At 37.0% G+C, this 18951-nt stretch overlaps 1 protein-coding gene across 2 annotated transcripts in view; it reads right to left on the reverse strand.

The window, feature by feature from the left end:
• ABCB11 (ATP binding cassette subfamily B member 11) overlaps positions 1–18496 on the reverse strand; it is an 80887-nt gene extending 62391 nt beyond the window's left edge. For both annotated transcript variants that reach the window (XM_019727371.3, XM_074337581.2), the window contains exons 1-5: positions 18368–18496; positions 4895–4997; positions 3966–3987; positions 1592–1643; positions 568–806 (exon numbers count right to left, since the gene is read on the reverse strand). In XM_019727371.3, the coding sequence (XP_019582930.3) occupies positions 568–806; positions 1592–1643; positions 3966–3987; positions 4895–4970 (389 nt within the window). In that variant the 5' untranslated portion in view covers positions 4971–4997; positions 18368–18496. The remainder of the gene's footprint in view (positions 1–567; positions 807–1591; positions 1644–3965; positions 3988–4894; positions 4998–18367) is intronic.
• Between the last annotated feature and the right edge of the window lie 455 nt (positions 18497–18951).

Here is an 18951-nt window from a genome sequence, read left to right on the forward strand (position 1 = left end):
CCTTTATGTTATCCTGTACTTTTCTCCCAAGCACTAACCAGTTTGCAACCACATATTTATCTGAATGATCATTGGTTTGATGATGGTTTCGCTGACTAGACCTAAGCTCCATGAAGATAAGGACCATGACTCTTAAGATAACCACTGTATCCTTGACACACAAGTGCCTGGTACATGGCTGGTGTACAAAAATTTTGGTTGAATGAGTGAGTGAATGAAAGATTCTAAGAGGAGATAATATTATGCAAGTGTCAGTGATTTAAAAGGATTTGTTCATGATCTGGAATCAAGCCTGTAGACATTTTAAAAAATGAAAGTGACAAAATATCAATTCATTTGAGGGAACTGTTCCAACTATCTATCTAGCCAGGATGTGCCCAGCCTTTGATTCTCAAACCCGAGTGTGTGGGTTCAAACATGCCAATCAGCTTGTTCTGGCCCTCGAGAAATTCATGTTTCTGTTCGCTCTGTTAGATGTCATTCCAGCTCAGTCAATGGAATTACAAGTTTTGAATTACAACTTAAGATACGAACTAAAAAAGTAAAAAATGAAAAATAGCAGCCTACCCACAGCGCAGTCCATTTGTCCCATTCTGGGGCAGGGAGCCGTTGGTCCACACTATGGTGTTATTCACACATGCTTTTCCAGGGATCTGGAGTTCTTGCAATTCAGTGTCATAGTCAATAAAAACATCTGTCATGGTGCCAAAAATGAGTAGCACGCCTGGATGGGCTAATCCATGGAGAAATGCGCATAAACTTCCCACCGACATCAGCCAAATGTCAGTCGTTGAAGAAAATCGAAACTTGAAAAACAAAGGATTCAGAGATCATCTATGGGTGAAAAGCAGGAGAGGTAGGAGGACTATTTAATTTTAGTGACTAGATTCTGATAAATAGTATTCAACACCAAGTTCTGTGGGATCATCTTAACTGAACAACAGATTTCTCACTAGTTATATCAAAATCAATAGTATATCAACTATCTAAAACATCACACTCTTACATTATTAGTCTGTGTTATTTCTTTCCTAGTCTCTAAACTCATTCTCTTTATCTTAAAAGCTGACTTTAGTCTTAGCCATATATCCACAACTTAAGGGGGAAATAGTCATGGGCACTGATGCCATTTCCATGTATATATACTCTCTGGGGCATTCAGCAATAGCATAAATTGGTTCCCAGAACTGATATTGACAGTAAAGATGCCTATGTGTGCCTAATAATGCCTCTACCCTGAGCAAATCTGGAAAAAAATACCTATACAATGGAATTTCTAAACACTTGTCATAAGAATACATATAGATGATATGATTACTGTGATGATTTTCTTTACTAAAATGATAATTATGGGCTTAGTGATTGTTTCCCAGGACAATTTTTGATGTACCAAATAGAAATCGTGTGTTTAATCAGTAATATATTTCTAATTACCAGTCAGCATGTTATCACAGAGACAAAGTTGATGACTGAAAAAGTAATCACTGTAGTTAAAAACCTGCCAATATGACTAAAGATTTAACACCTCCTCCATGATCTGAACAATTCACAGTTGCAAAACGTATGTCATAAATCAGCACAGTTTTATTACCAATTGAAAGAAGCCAACTTGACTGCTGTCACCTTTCTTCTTATTTTGTAACCTGTGGAGAAAAATATAGGGATTTACTTGACCATCCTTTCCAAACAATAAGAAATTCTCACTTGGTGGTGATTTTATGAGTCATTCTTTAGAAAGAAAACAAAAACAAAAACAAAAACAATAAAAGGAGCCCACTGGCTGAGAAATTCTTGCAAAACCTGTTATCTTAAAAACAAGCTTCTATTCTTCAGATTTACCTCTTCTAGAGATTTCAGTGTAGCTAATCTCATGTTCAGTAGAGATTCATTGAGGTTTCTCTGAGAGAAAATAAAAAAGTACTCTGCACTCCAATAAATAATTATTGGCGCTCAAACTTGACCCTTGACCTATTTCTACCTACATTTTCTTGTGGGTAAGTTGAGGTGGTTGGATTAGCTGATTTAAAACTCCTTCTATCATTTAAAAAGATTTATAACTATATTAAACAAAGTTGATATGATGAAAAATTCCAAAAACCCTCCCATACTTTCCGATAGAATCATATTTCCTTAGTATTTCTTGTTCATTTCATTTCTCATAAATTTCTTATTCATTTCATTTCATTCATTTCATTTCTCATTCTTATACTTAACCTGCCTTTGCCTACTCAACTCCAGGGATCTCTACTTCACCTGAGTCATGCATTCCTGGATACACCCTGACCTTGTTTTCATCAGGAACAACTCTACTCCATCGCAGGCTGGGACTATCCTGGCATCTTGTTTTCTCACTTCCTTCCTCCTTCCACACCTATTTGTCACTTCAGTGGAGACCTGCAGTCCCTTATACCCTTCATTTAGTATAATTGCTAAAACCCATCATGATTTGGCTTCCTTCCCCATGCATTCCAGGTGAATCACACTCTCATCTTCATCCTCAATTATTTTCCTCAAATCCTTCCTTGGAAACTCATCTCTGCATCTGTCCAGCTGTTTGCCCTCTCCTCCTGAAGCTAGGGTCTGGTCCTACTGGAGGCAGCCTCTCCACCATGTGAACTGATGTCAACATATGCCGTGCCTAGCACTCGGTTGCCCTCCCTAATATTTCTTTCCAGGTCAGAGTAGAAGCCAAAATCCTTGCCAAGACGCCCAAGGCCCACCATGATCTGGCTAATAGGCTCTCTGACCTTGTCTCCTTCGACTAACCTCCAGTTCTCACCACCTGAGCCACCTGGTCTCTTTGCTTACCTTCGTTCATACCAAATTTGTTCCCACCTCTGGGCATTTGAACTTGCTATTTTCTATCACCAGTACTCTCTTCAGATAACTGCATGGCCAATTCCCTCACTTCCTTCAGATCTTCCCTCAAAAGTCATTTTCTCAATGGTGCCTTCCCTGACCAAAGTATAAAATTTCAACTTTCCCTGCACATCATTTCATATCTCCATTCCATGTTTACTTTTTTATTTGTAGAAAGAAAGTGATAGATTATCACTAGCTACCATACTATATATCTTATTTATTTACAGTGTTTATTATGCCTCCATCACTTAAATGTAAGCTCCTCAAAGGCAGAGATTTTTACCTATTTTGTTCTTTTCTGTATCTTCAGCACCTAATTTTAGTGCCTGACACCTTAAGTAGGCACTCAATTAATATTTGTGAAATGAATGAATGAATGAATGAATGAATATGATCTGCAACCTTAGCACAACCCACAACATTGTACTTCATCCCTCTAGAGATTGTTTCCATTACCCTCAGCATCTTTTTCAAACTTTTTTCTGATCTTCTCATTCTACATTACCACATCTATTATCTATTAGGAGATAGATTCATCTCCTGCTAATGTTACCACACCTAACACTTCCCTCTGCCATGAATTAAAATTTCTTAAATACCTTCAACCGCTCCCTTTCCACCACCTCTGTTTCAGAAACTTGCCGGGTGCCTCTCTTCTGTCTTCTAAACTAGACTCCATCTAATCCTGCCCTCATCCCAAAGTATGATTAAATGTTTTATATGAGAATTTAAACTCTTAAACAAAAATGTCTAACAATTAAATTTTAGGTTTCTACTATTTGCCTGTGGGAAGAATTTTGGATTTGGGGACCTTCCCGGTGCCCACGGAATCATGCGTGTCCAACTTTACCGCTGTCCACTTCGGTCGAAAATTCTGTGGTTTTCCTAGATACACAGGGGAGATTTGGGCCTAGTCCCGAAGGATTTTCCAAAAGGTTTTTCAAATCCAATTATAGCAATGTTTTAAAGAGAAAAAGAATTGATTATCTATACTATTTTACAGGAAGTGCAATGTGCATAAAAATATCTTTTTTTTTTGTGCCATTTGTAGGAATATTATGGAGTTAGACTAGAAAAGATGCACTGTTGAAATAATCACTTACCGTGAATTCTTGTCATTGTTATCTGTCAGAATAAAAACAATGCATAAAGCAATTAATAATAACAAAATGCAAGAGTCATTAACAATTTTACTCTGGGAAACATTGCTATAAATTACTTTTATTCATGGAATATTGCAAAATGGTTATTTGTTTTTCTCCTTTCTTCCATTCTCTCTCTCTATATATATATACACACACACACACACACACACACACACACACACACACACACACTGATTCCCCTGGAATTTTAATTTCATTTAATTTGATTAATAAATCAATAAAGACACATTATAGTATATGTGGAGATTAATATCTTGGGTTTTGTAATCAGATAGAACTGGATTAGGACTATGGCTCCATTCATTATTAGTTATGTGATCTTTGCCATGTTTTAAAAAATTTATCCAAGTCTCACTTTCTTCTTCTGTAAAATGTAAAATCATAAGATTTGTTTTAAAAAAATAAGAATTGCTTAGAATCATCTGTACTCACTACTGGTACTAGTGCTACAGGCCCCTTTCTTATTTTTTCATTCTGACCAACACAGTCTTGGTACAGTTCCTCTCAGGGAACAACACTCACAAAATAATTACTACTATAATTAATTATAGCAATATATGAGTAAAGGTAGTAATAATAGCCAATGTTGGAAACAATCCTACTCTACTCTGCCTAGAAAAAAAGATATTTATAGATGAGATACTTTCATTCACCCATACTTCATGCATTTTTACCTTAGCATTTTCAGACATTCCATTACATGCATTCTAGGAAGAACCACCCATTCGTGTGTAAGGAACACATCCAGTAACAGTTCTAAATAGTACTGATAATTTTTCTCGGCCCCTTGAAACTTCACTACCTTATTCCACTTTTGTTCTAAACTTTCGTTGTACAAGAAATAGTGAGAGAAAAAGGCCACATACCTGGTTCATCTGACTCAAAACCACGATTCTCCTCTCCAAATTTCTTCACACTGCGAAGAATTACTGGGTCAGACATGGTAATTGCAATCTGCAGCCAGTCACCCTATAAAATAAAATAAAAGAATCATTGCAATTATTGCTTTCCTCTTCTTTAACAACTTAGCCAAATGAAAGGAAAACTTGGTTCAAGAAATAGCCTTCACTATCAATCTTAGACAAAAACAGGTTTTTTAAGTTGTTAGTAACTCCATGAAAGAGTCTAATGATTAAGAAAGATAAACCCAAACCATCGATTATGATTTTTTCTTGCTGATGAATGGATAGTTACTTTTTATTTATTTGTTCTTTCTGCTTATCTGTTCATTCTTTTTCTTTCTTTTTTTTCTTCCTTCCTTCCTTAATCTCTCTCTTTTCTTTTCTTTTTTACAGTAAAAATAAAATAAAATAAAAAACACTAGAAGGGCACAGCCAACTGGAGACATTCTTGAGTCAGTATAGCTAACAAAAGATACTCAAATACTAGTGGGTAGCCTTTAATGCTCCTTTGTGAAAGATCCAGGATACAGTAAGTCCAGTGTGGACCAGAAGAACTGCCACTCAACTTATTTTATAAAACATGTATAACTTTGACATCAAAACAAACAAGAATGTTATAAAAAAAATTAAAGCTATTTTCCAAATAGATTTAAAACCACTAAATGAGATATGCTAAGTATAATTCATCAGTTTATGAAAACACATAAGGAACAATGTTGAACCCAGGAATATCGTGATTGCTCAATGTAAAAAAAAAAAAAAAAAGAAGATCATTTTGATAAATGCAGAAAAAGTATTCAATAAAGATCTGTATGTATTCCTGATTCTTAAAATCCTATAAAATTAAAAGAATTATTATTTTGCAATGAATAAATTTTAGGAAATGATCAGCAATGAGTACTAAAACCATTAATTGAAATACTGGCAAAGATTGAATATCCAATAGTACAAAGTGTTGTGAAGATGTAGAAGAAAGACATTATATTAAGTCATCATATTTCCTTAATGTCCCCTTGCCTATGACAATTTCTCATAATTCATTTGTTTTTAATGATTTTGACTGTTTTGAGGAGTATTGAACAGTTATTTTGTGGAATGTCCCTTGAAATGGGATTCATATGATATTTTTCTCATGATTAAACTGGGAGTGTGTATTTTGGGGAGGAAGACCACAGAGGTAAAGTACCCTTCTCATGACATCATTTCAAAGGTACTATGAACATGATAGTATCTACCAACATGCTTTAATAAAAATTAAATTTTTAAAAATAAATTCAATATTAAGAAGCAGAGTGAGAAACATGATTTAATTAAGTAGCTTATGAGGCCAGTACATATAAAAAAATTAAATGAACCACATTCAAAATTATTTTATTCAACAAAATTTGTTCAGTATAGCAATATTACATTCAGAGACTGCAATTTTAAAATAAGACATTTTTTAAAAATTCAGTCTCCAATTACATATTCCCTGGCTTAGTTCTTCATTTAAAAAGGTGTAAATATTTGACAGTATTTAGCAGCCACTGGCATAGTGTCTTGCCTGTGAACTTCAGAGTCTCACAGATCCTATGGCTTCACTCTATGTTACCAGATATGTTTTTTAACTTATTTCCAGGCCCTAATTTCTCCATCTTTCGAGTGAGGGACTGGTGGTGATGGTGGTAAATCCCACTGTGCAAGACTCATGTGAAAATGAAGTAAAACTGTTTCTGTACATTAACTGGCACAAAGGGAGAAGGTAAGCTAATGTTCCCTTCGCCTTCCAAGCTTAGAGATCCAGTACCCCATCCCACCTCCCGTTCCCTCCTTCTAATGTCATTTGTAGTAATGTATGCTCTGTTAATGAGGAGAATGCTGATCAACCAGCATACTCTTTTTGGTTTCACTCTCTGCCCGCTTAGCAATTCTGTACATTAGGTCTCACATTAGATTTGCTTACTTTTTTCTTCTTTCTGAATGCAATGACTTTTGTGATCTCTAGGTTGCTATTAAAAAGTAGTATTCTCAAAGACAAAAATTCATGCATAGCATGGATTTCTATATGCATAGCAATGTCATGCCCTTCAACTAAAGACCACCAGGAATATACCTGTACCTGAGCAATCTGGATTTATTACTCATTGCAGCAAAAGAAAACATACTGTGGAGGACCGTGCATTTCTCAGAAAGAGGGTGTTAGGAAGAACATATTATAAGACTTGGGTTTTAGTTAGGTGATTTGGGAAAGGATCCAAGGAAGTGGAGGTATGCTCCAGATTGGATGCTGTCCAAAAGCCAGAGTAATTTTAGGGTTAGGTAAAGAAACAGCAGGAACTCATTTAGCAAGAGAGGGGATGTTTGGTATTTTGTAGGCTGCTCAGTGACTTTGTTTTGTCCTGTACATTGGACAAAATTATGAACTGGGCTTACTTTTTCTCATTTTATCCTGGTCTTAGAGTGACATTGTCTGAGGTTGGTGAGATGTTTAATTTTATGTGTGAATTTGAGTGAGGTAAGGGATGCCCATATAGCTGGTGAAACATTATTTCTGGGTGTGTCTGTGAGTATGTTTCCAGAGGAGATTATCGTTTGAATCAGCAGAAGATCACCGTCACCAATATAGATGGACATCATTCATTCAATCCTTTGAGGGCCTGAACAGAACAGAAAGGCAGGGAAACTGGGGGTGGAAGAACTGAATAGACGTTTTTCAAAAAAAACATCCAAATGGCCAACAGGTATATGAAAAGATGCTCAACACTCATCACCAGGGAAATGCTCATCAAAACCACTATCAGACATCATCTCACACCTGTTAGAATGGCTACCATCAAGAAGACAACAGACAACAGGGTTGGCGAGGATGTGGAGAAAGGGGACTCTTTTGTACTGTTGGTGGGTATATTAGTTCTGCCACTATGGAAGAGTATGGAGGTTCCTCAAAAAATTAAAAATACAACTACCACATGATCCAGCATGTGGGTAAAATAACAAATACAATAACAGAAAGAACACACTCAAAGGAATTACCAGCAGAAGAAGCAGAGGACTGAATCAACAACATAGAAGACGAGATAGCAGAAATCACCCAATTGGAAAAACAGAAAGAAAAATAGAATAAAAGCTATGAAAGTAGCTTAAGAGACACGTGGAATAACATCAAGCACAACAACATGTGCATAAGAGGAATACCAGAAGGAGAAGAGAGGGAGCAAGGGATTGAGAATATATTTGAAGAAATAATGATCAAAAACTTCCTGAACCTGGTGAAGGAAATTGACATACAAGCCCAGGAAGTGCAGAGAGTTCCAACCAAGATGAACCCAAACAGGCCCACACCAAGACACATTATATTTATAGTTAAAATGGTAAAGGTTAAAGACAAAGAGAGAATCCTAAAAGCAGCAAGAGACAGACAGCAAGTTACTTACAAGAGAGCTCCCATAAGACTATCAGCTGACTTTTCTACAGAAACTTTGAAGGCCAGAGGAAGTGGCAGGAGACATTCATAGTGATGAAAAACAAAGGCCTACAACCTAGATTGCTTTACCCAGCAAGGCTATCATTTAAAATTGAAGGAGATATAATGAGCTTCCCAGAAAAAAATAAACTCAAGGAATTCATTACCACCAAGCCAGCATTGCAGGAAATGTTAACAGGGCTTCTTTAAGCAGAAGAAAGATGAAAACAATCTAACTAATGAAGACCAGAAATACAAATAACAAAATAGCAATAACTATGCACCTATCAATAATCACTTTAAGTGTAAATGGATTAAATGTTCCAATCAAAAGACATAGGGTGGCTGAGTGGATAAGAATACAAGACCTATGCATATGCTGTATACCAGAGACTCACCTCAGATCAAAAGACACACACGGTAAAGACACACACACAGTGAAAGTAAAAGGATGGAGTAAGCTATTTCATGAAAATGGAAATGAGAAAAAACTAGAGTAACAATACTTATATCAGACAAAATAGACTTTAAAATGAAGAACATAATAAAGACAAAGAAGGATACTACATAATAAAGGGATTGATAAACAAGAGGACATAATCCTAGTAAACATCTATGCAGCCAACATAGGAGCACCTAAATATATAAAACAGATATTGACTGACATAAAGAGATCAACAGTAACACTATCATAATAAGGGACTTCAACACACCATTGACACCAAGGGACAGTTCCTCCAGACAGAAAATCAATATGGAAACTGTAGCCTTAAATGACACATTAGACCAGTTGGATTTAATCAGTATTTTTAGAGCACTTCACCCCAAAGCTGTAGAATATACATTCTTCTCGAACGCCCATGGAACATTTTCCAAGATAGACCACATGTTAGGCCACAAAACAAGTCTCAATAAATTTAAGAAAATTGAAATCATATCAAGTGTCTTCTCGGATCACAGTGCTCTGAAATTAGAAATCAATTACAAGAAAAAACTGGAAAACACACAAATACATGGAGGCTGAATAACATGTTGCTAAATAATGAATGGGTCAACAATGAGATCAAGGAAGAAATCAAATGATACCTCAAAAAAAATGAAAATGAAAACACAATGACCCAAAATCTATGGGATGCAGTGAAAGCAGTCCTAAGAGGGAAATTCATAGTAAGGCAGTACTACCTAAAGAAACAAGAAAAATCTCAAATCAACAGTCTATCCTTATACCTAAGGGAACTGGAAAAAGAACAACAAAATAAGCCCAAAGGAAGTACAAGGAAAGAATTAATAAAGATCAGAGCAGAAATAAATGAAATTGAGACCAAAAAAAAAAAAAAAAAAAATACAAAAGATCAATGAAACCAAGAGCTGTTTTTTTTAAAAGATAAACAAAATTGACAAATTTTTAGCCAGACTCATCAAAAAAAGACAGAGAGGACCCAAATTAATAATATCAGAAATGAAAGAGAAGTGACAACAGACACCACAGAAATACAAAAACTTTAAGAAAATACTATGAGCAGCTATACACCAATAAATCAGACAACCTGGAAGAAATGGATATTTTTCTAGAAGCATACAAACTTCCAAACCTAACTCAAGAAGAAACGGAAAATCTGGATAGACTGATTACTACTAGTGAAATTGAATCAGTAATCAACAAGCTCCCAACAAACAAAAGCCCTGGACCAGATGGCTTTACAGGTGAATTTTACGAAATATTCCAAAAAAGAATTATCACCTATTCTCTTCAAACTATTCCAAAACACCCAGAGGGAGGGAAGGCTTCCAAACTCTTTTTATGAGGCCACTATCACCCTGGTCCCAAAATCAGACAAAGACATTACAAAAAAAAGAAAACTACAGGACAATATCCCTAATGAACATAGAAGCAAAAATCCTCAACAAAATAGTAGCAAAAAGAATTCAGCAATACATTAAAAAGTTCATACACTACGATCAAGTGGGATTCATTCCTGGTATGCAAGGTTGGTTCAATATCTGCAAATCAATTAATGTGATACACCACATTAACAAAATGAAAAATAAAAATCATATTGTCATATTAAGAAATGCAGAAAAAGCTTTTGACAAAATCCAGCAGCTATTTATAACAACTCTTACCAAAGTGGGAATAGAGGGATCATATCTCAACATAATAAAGGCCATATATGATAAACCCACATACTCAATAGGGAAAACTAAAACCATTCCCCTTAAGATTAGGAACAAGGCAAGGTTGCCCATTTTCTCCACTTTTATTCAACATAGTTCTGGAAATTCTAGCCATAGCAATCAGACAAGAAAAAGAAATATAAGGCATCCAAATTGGAAAGGAGGAAGTAAAATTGTCATTATTTGCAGATGACATGACTCCACCAAAGACTCCACCAAAAAATTATTAGAATGGATAAATGAATTTAGGAAAGTAGCAGGATACAAAATTAATATTCAGAAATCAGTTGTATCTGTGTATACCAATAATAAACTATCAGAAGGAGAAATTAAGAGGACAGCCCCATTTACAATTGCTTCAAAAACTGTAAAATATTTAGGAATAAATTTAACCAAAGTAAAGGACCTGTACTCAGAAAATTATAAGACACTGAAGAGAGAAATTAAAGAGATACAAATAAATGGAAACACATACCATGCTCATGGATAGGAAGAATTAGTATAGTTTAAATGTCCATACTACCTAAGGCAATATAAAGATTCAACGCAATTCCTACCAAACTACCAATGACATTTTTCGCAGAAATAGAATATATAATCCTAAAATTTGTAGGGAACCATAAAAGACCCCGAATAGCCACGGCAATCTTGAGAAACAACAAAGTGGGAGGTATCACGATACCTGACATCAAATCATACTACAAGGCTATAATAATCAAAACAGCATGGTACTGGCATAAAAACAGACACATAGATTAATGGAACAGAATAGAGAGCCCAGAAACAAATCCATACCTGTATGGTCATTTAATCTACTACAATGGGAGCAAGAATTTACATTAGGGTAAAGACAGTCTTTTCAATAAATGGTGCTGGGAAATCTGGACAGACGCATGCAAAAAAATGAAGCTGGACCACCTCCTTACACCATATATAAGAATAAATTCAGAATGGATTAAAGACTTAAATGTAAAATCTGAAACCATAAAACTCCTAGAAGAAAATATAGTAAGTAAATTTGTAGACATTATCCTTAGTAATATTTTTACTGATATATCCCCTCAGGCAAAAGATGTAAGAGAAAAAATAAACATATGGGATTACATCAAACTAAAAAGTTTTTTTCACAGCAAAGGAAACCATCAATAAACAAAAAGGCATCCTACCAAATGGGAGATGATATTTGTCAATGATACATCTGATAAGGGGTTAATATCCAAAATTTATTAAAAAAACTCATTCAACTCAATACCAAAAAACAAACAACCCAATTGAAAAATGGGAAGAATACATGAAGCGACATTTCTCTAAGGACATACAGATGGCTAATAGACATATGAAAAATGTTCAACCTCACTAATCATTAGAGAAATGCAAGTAAAAACCACAATGAGGTACCACCTCACTCTAATCAGAATGGCTATCATCAATAAATCAACAAACATCAAGTGCAGGCAAGGATGTGGACAAAAGGGAACCCTCATGCACTGTTGGTGGGATTGCAAATTGGTGCAGCCACTATGGAAAACAGTATGGAGGTATCTCAAAAACTGGAACTGGAACTACCTTATGACCCAGCAATTCCACTCCTAGGTATCTATCCAGAGAAATACTAAATGCTAATTCGAAATAATACATGCACTCCTATGTTTATTGCAGTGCTGTTCACAATAGCCAAGATACAGAAACAACCAAAACGCCCATCAGTAGATGAATGGATTAAGAAACTGTGGTACATTTATACAATGGAGTATTGCTCAGCCATAAAGAAGAATGAAATCTTACCATTTGCAATGATATGGATGGACCTAGAGAACAATATGCTAAGTGAAATAAGTCAGATGGAGAAAGACAAATACCATATGATCTCATTTATATGTGCAATCTAAAGAATAGAATAAATGAACAAACTAATCAGAAAGTCTCAGATATAGAGTAAAAACTGAGGGTTGCTAGATGGGAGGGGCATTGGGATGAGGGAGAAGGTGAGGGGATTAGAAAGCACACATTGATAACCACAAGATTGCCCCAGGGATACCAAAGACAGTTTGGGGAATATAATCAATAAAGTTGTAAAGATTTTATAGAGTGTCCAATGGACACTTATCTTATTAAGGAGACCACTTTATGGATGGTATAGATACCTGACCACTGCAGTGTACACCTGAAGTTGAAGCTGAATAATAGTGTATGTGAACTATAATTTTATACATAAAGTTATAAAATTTTATATATAATTTTATATATATGTAGTCACAGGATGTGGAGCACAGCATACAGAATAGAGTCAATGAAACTGTAACAGCTATATACAATGTCAGAGGGGTAGTAGATTGAGGGAGGGGGGTTCTCACTTTGTGAGGGGTGTAAATGTTTTGCACACCTGAAAGAAATTAAAAAAAAAAAGAGAAATGATAATTATGTGACTTGATAGAGGTATTAGCTAAAGCTAAGGTGGTAATCATATTGCAATATATAAGCGTATCAAATCAATATGTTGTATACAATGTTGAATCTCAATTATATTTCAATAAACATTAATTATTACTTTTTAAAGCTGAGGGAGGGTGTACTTGCTCTTTTGCTTTAGCTGGGACATCCACCTTTTCCTGCCCTTGGACATCGGAGCTCCTGGTTCTCAGGCCTTCAGATTGGGATTCACACCTTTGTTTTCCCTGGTTCACAGTCCTTTGGCTCACCAGCTTCCCTGGGATTCCAGCTTGCAGATTGTGGAACTTATCTGCCTCCATAAGCATGCAAATCAATCCTTCATAAAAAATTTCTTTCTTTTTCTATCTATCTATCTGTCTGTCTATCTATCTATCTATCTATCTATCTATCTATCTATCTATCTATCTATCTATCCTATTGGTCCTATTTCTCTGGAGAACTCGGTGAGATTGTTTATTTCTAAATAGAGCATAACATGGCTTAGGTGTGAATGCTACCGCAGCTACCAAATATCTGGGGCTGCACTTTTGTTTGTTTGTTTCCTTCCTCAGCATTCAGTGCATCACTCTGAACTTTGGTCATCCACGGATCCCTTTTGCTATACCAAGGAGCTCTCCTTGGAAAGATGAATACTCTCCAGTGCTACAGGGCATGCGTTGTGTAGTATCTGACTGTTACTGAGTCAGAAATAGAAGTTAGTTGCCTTATCTCCGGCCAGTTTAGAAATGGCAGTGATGACTTTTGAAGGCCATTGTGTTAAAAATGTTAATTACTTGCATGCACCCACAAAGACAGTGGCAATTTTATAACACTAAGTTTGGGAAAGTGTTATGAGATACCAAAGTTACTAGAAAGAATAAACGAAGGCCTTGCAATGTTTCCAAGAGTTGGTGTTAAATCAATTGCTTCATTATAAGTGTTGAATGAAACTCTGATATACCATTAGTTTTCTCCCACTGGTTAATTCCCTTTTTATTAGATAAGATCCTGGGAACATCATATAGTATATGCCGGAGAATATCTCTGCTAATCTCTAAAATCCTGGAAATAACAGTGGGAATCTGGTTTCCAGTGATAAACAGATTTGTTTTACAGGGTTATGAGTATTTGCTCCTCACTTGGTGCACTCTATGATTTAAGAGTGCTATGATATTTCATCACATTGTTTTTCCCCATTACTACAAGCAGATGTAATGCTGTCTAATTCTATTCTCTCTGCACTGAAGATGACAATCTGTTTTTCAGCTTCCTAAAGCACGTGAAAAGTGCTTGGGTGTCATACTTTGCAGGAAGCTTAAATTAGGCTTTCTTAACAATTTACAACAACAAAATTTTACTTTAACCAACACAAAACTCAGAGTTAAAAATAAGGTACCATACTATTTCCTTTTCACTCTGCATTTTTATATAGTAAATTATTTTAATCTCCAAAAAAATCTCTTTGGGAACTAATTTTTCAGGTTCTTGGAGAAAAACGTATCTTTCAACAAACGAGAATCTAGGCATTAATAGTAGGAAATCAAGATTTCTAAGCACTGGTTGGCCGACTTTGACCACCTAATCATGGGATCTCCCATGAATTCTTAATTGTCCATGCTAACACCAGTGTCCCTCTTTACTAAGTGGCATATACTCTATAACCTGTGTTCTACATATGCTTCAGTTTAACTATTCAGGGTTGAAGTTTTCTTTTCTTTGATAATGTGTAATCTTATCAACATAGAAACCCATATTAAAGAACCGTTTCTGACCTTTACTGGTAAACATATCAAAGATTTTTCTACCTTAGAACATTAGCAACTATATTCTGTAAGAATAGTACTGGAGGGAGAGGGGCGGGGATGAGAGCAGCATGGAGTTGTCACCTGAGAGAACCTGGGACATTGAAAGACCTCAGAAAGAGGGCTTTGTGAGCAGTGCCTCAGGGGCATGAGGCTGCCCAAACTGGAGGAGTTACAGGGTCCTACAAGCCATGCCAGGAACAAATCAAAAATCCTAGGAGTACAAAACGTCAGTGCCCACCATGGGCCATCACACCAAGGTTGCTAGTGTGACTTCAAGAGACCAGCCTGGAGCAACAAACGAGTGAGCTAACCTTCACCAAAGACTGGGAGTGACACTAGGAACTCGCTACTGATATTGAAGGAGAACTGAAAAGGTGAAGATGAAGCTGTGACAGCCTATACCCCACCTCTATGCCTAAAAACAGGTACTTTCTAGCTCTTTACAGGACATGTTTGCTAACTCGTGTACCATAAGGTCAGTTCAGGACAGCCTAAAGCCCAGGGATAAATCTTCATGAACTCGATTGACCCATCTGAAAAACTGTGTGATGCTCCAGCCCTCCGACCAGCCCTACTTTTGTGGAGCTTATCGTATGGCAGGAAAGACAGATGACGCATAAGACATTACAAACATGGTGACTGAATAAAGGGGAAGCCTGGGCATCTCCTAGACCCTCAAGCAGAGGCCCTTCCTTTCTCTGGAGAGTGAGGGAAGTCTCTGGAACCAGCGCATTTAGGAAGAGAACTTGAAGATGATGGGAAGTTAGCCAAGGGAAGAAGAGAGAGAAGAGTGTTGCAGGCAGGAAACAGCACGTGCAAAAGCCCAGACCTAAGAGACAGTACAGTAGATTTAAGGACTGAAGGAGGCCCAGTGAGTCTGGGGCTAAGTGCATGTGGCAGCCGTGGAGGATTCCTTGGGGCCTGGTAATCCTTAACACTGAGGACTTGGGACCTTATCCCAAGGGCAATGGGAACTAATAAAGGCTTTCAGACAAAAGAAGGATATGATCATGTTTATGTTTTTAAAAAACCCCAACTTTGATAAGGCTTGGGACTTGGGAGCCAACACCCAGAGAGAGAGACTAAGAAGTCATATTGGGAAGGACAGAAATCTCCCCAAGACGAAGCAGCAGCTCAACCTCGTTTACTAAAGTCGGGAACATATAGAGTTCATTTCACTCCCAGGCAGATAGGCCTTAGGTGATCAAAGGAAACAGACTGTGTGATGTGACACAGCCAAGCCAACGGTGCCCAGGCTCTTGTCACTTTAGGAGATGGCTTCTTGACTCGGTCAGCGTTTGGGGTTTTGAATATTTACTGGGGAGATTTGTTCTGCTTTCCTATCTCATTTTCTCCCAAATACTATTTTTAAAACATGCTGGTCTTGTCTAGACTGAATTTAGGCGGTAGAGGCTGAGGTTTTCCCCATCCAGGCTAAGATGGTAAGGAGGATCTAAATGCTCTAACAGAGATTGAGGAGCTAAAGGGACAGCACAGCGCCAGGCTCAGGAGTGTAGCGGCCTTCCCTCAACCCCACATCATCCTGTGAATATTCTCCTTGGCTTTTCGCTTGTGAAGTCGTCCCCTCTGTGAAAACCTTGCAACGCTGCCAGCTCCACAATTTCCCTTCCCTGCACTGCTAAGAGACAAAAGCAGAACTGCTCCTGCTCCTCTTGAGTTTGAAAGCCGTTTTCCAAGCCACAAATTCCGATTTTTCTCAAAAGCCCTTAAAATGTCTTTCACGGCTGACATTTAGGGATGTAAGTAGGGCCCCTTTGTTATCATCAAATCCAGCATATGATTTCTTTTCCCCAAAGATAGAGGAGGAAAGAAATAATAGGAAGCTAGATAAACATTATCTTGCAGGTTTTGGGCCGATGTGTGTCAACAATGGGGGAGACATTGCCAAGGAATAGGATGAACATGGAGCCCTTTCAGCCCTGAAGGGAAAGAAATACACAGGGATCCTCATGGTCCACACAAATATCCTTTCTGCACAGAGTCACGATTGAGATGGAGGACTAAGGAATTGCTCTTGAAGGAAATAGAATTTAAACTCAAAGTTCCTCCCAGCTCTCCTTTGTCTCTCCATGCACGCATAGTTCTTTCAATTTCAGAAAGTAACACATAACTCCAATACTTGATTCCTGAAATGAATGGAACTTGGACATTATTATTATTATTATTATTATTATTATTTTTATTTTTTTTTTTTAGCAATTTTGGTGTCTTTTAAAACCACAGAGTGCACAATATTTTTCCTGAATTACTTCCTAATCCAATTCCAGGATTCATCAGCAAATATTTGTTGCCATTACTCTTAGTAGTAAGACACACAAGTTATTCAAGGGGTTTACAATCAAATGGGGTGAGGGGTGTGTAAACAGTTACTCCTAGGCAGGAAAACAGAGGCTTCAAACAGACAATTACAGAATGTTACAGAGCAGAGCATAATGGTAACTGAGATTGGAATTGTAAGGGAGGTGTGGTGACAGGGTGGGGGGGGGTGACAGGGTGGTGACGGGGGGTGGGGGGAAGAATTTTATTAAAGAAGAGCCTATAAATAAGTCAATACTTTGAAAGTTTGATAATAACTACTATTAGATCCCAATAATAAGCAGCTTAGGTACAATCCTTATAATTTGTCTCTAACATGCCTAGAAAGCGACTCCTCCTTCAGAACCTTTAGAAACACTGCACTTTATTCCCAGTCTTAAATGTGAATATTTGATCTGCATGTTCAAATCATCAGCAACATGTGATTTCTACTGGTGAGGGAAACCTAAAAATTGAGATTAGAGTCTATAAACCAACTTTTCCCCTCTATCCAGAGCTCATATTTTTTAGTGTCTAAATTATTGAAAACTGGGAGAATGAGGAAAGGAGCATGGCGTTGGGGAAAAGATAAGTTGGTATAGTTCTATATTAAACCAGCACCAACTTTCTGGGGAAGGATTTTTTGTTATCAATGCAAACAGAATTATGCTTTCATAAAGCCAAGTTAAGAAAGTTCTCTGGCATTTTTACTTTTGACAGATTATTCAATCTACTCACCCATTTGTACCACATACCCCATACATCATGGATTCTCAAAACAATTAATGTATGAAATAGGCTTGCTACCGTGTTTCCCCGAAAATAAGACCTAGCCAGACAATCAGCTCTAATGCATCTTTTGGAGCAAAAATTAATATAAGGGTCTTATTTTACTATAATATAAGACTGGACCTTATAACATAATGTAATGTAATGTCATGTCATGTCATGTAGTATAATATAATATATGCCGGGTCTTATATTAATTTTTCTCCAAAAGATGCATTACAGCTGATTGTCTGGGTAGGTCTTATTTTTTGGGAAACGGTATAAACGAGACAGCAACTAAGAGTCATCTGTATTGTATAATATTATGAAACCATTCATGTATTCTGCAAGTTCCTATCCAGTCATTGTCACCTTATTTATCACATGACAAGAGGCCACCGTATAGTAAATTAGAAACACATCTCCCACAAAGTAAGCCTTAGAGGGGATGGCCTTGCCGAACATAGTCCTCAAATGCTGTAGACAGTATAAGTCACTTACCTGTGAAAGTGAACTTGCGGAAGCCAGGAGAAACAATGAACTCCACTGTAGAGAGTCAAAGGGTTTTACACCCTTTTCTAACTTTGGTTTTCATCATTATAAAGCATTGAACAGAATTCAAGCTTTTTCGAGAACATTATCTATTTACTTATGGGTCAATGCCCTGTAGGCCAGCCTAAGCACAGTTCAGTGACATCTGAGGAAAGGTTGAACATGCTCAAAGTAATAACCCCAAACACAGAGTATACTGGGGAAGCCCTCTGAAGGGTCAGCAGGCTCTGGAAACTGCTCACTCGCCTTGGAAGGACAGGTGAGACATGGGTGGTGGGCCAGTAAGAGCCCTGGGATTCTGGCTATGTCCAGCTCTTCTTTTTATAGGCCCTTACTTTTGAAAAGTTACTTAAAACATAACAAGGTTAAAAAGAAATATCTTTAAAGTTTTCCCAACAATTTGAAAGATTACTCTTGGAAAAACCCTTAGGTTGCATGCCCCTGAGGTTCCTGACCTAGCCCCAGAGTTTCTAGAGACAGATGACTTAAAAGAACAACTAAAACAGCCTTTTGTTCAAAACTCTGAGTGCTCT

The sequence above is a fragment of the Rhinolophus sinicus genome, chromosome 17 (assembly GCF_057876585.1).
Source record: "Rhinolophus sinicus isolate RSI-liver-muscle chromosome 17, RSI-T2T, whole genome shotgun sequence".
Classification (NCBI taxonomy): domain Eukaryota; kingdom Metazoa; phylum Chordata; class Mammalia; order Chiroptera; family Rhinolophidae; genus Rhinolophus; species Rhinolophus sinicus.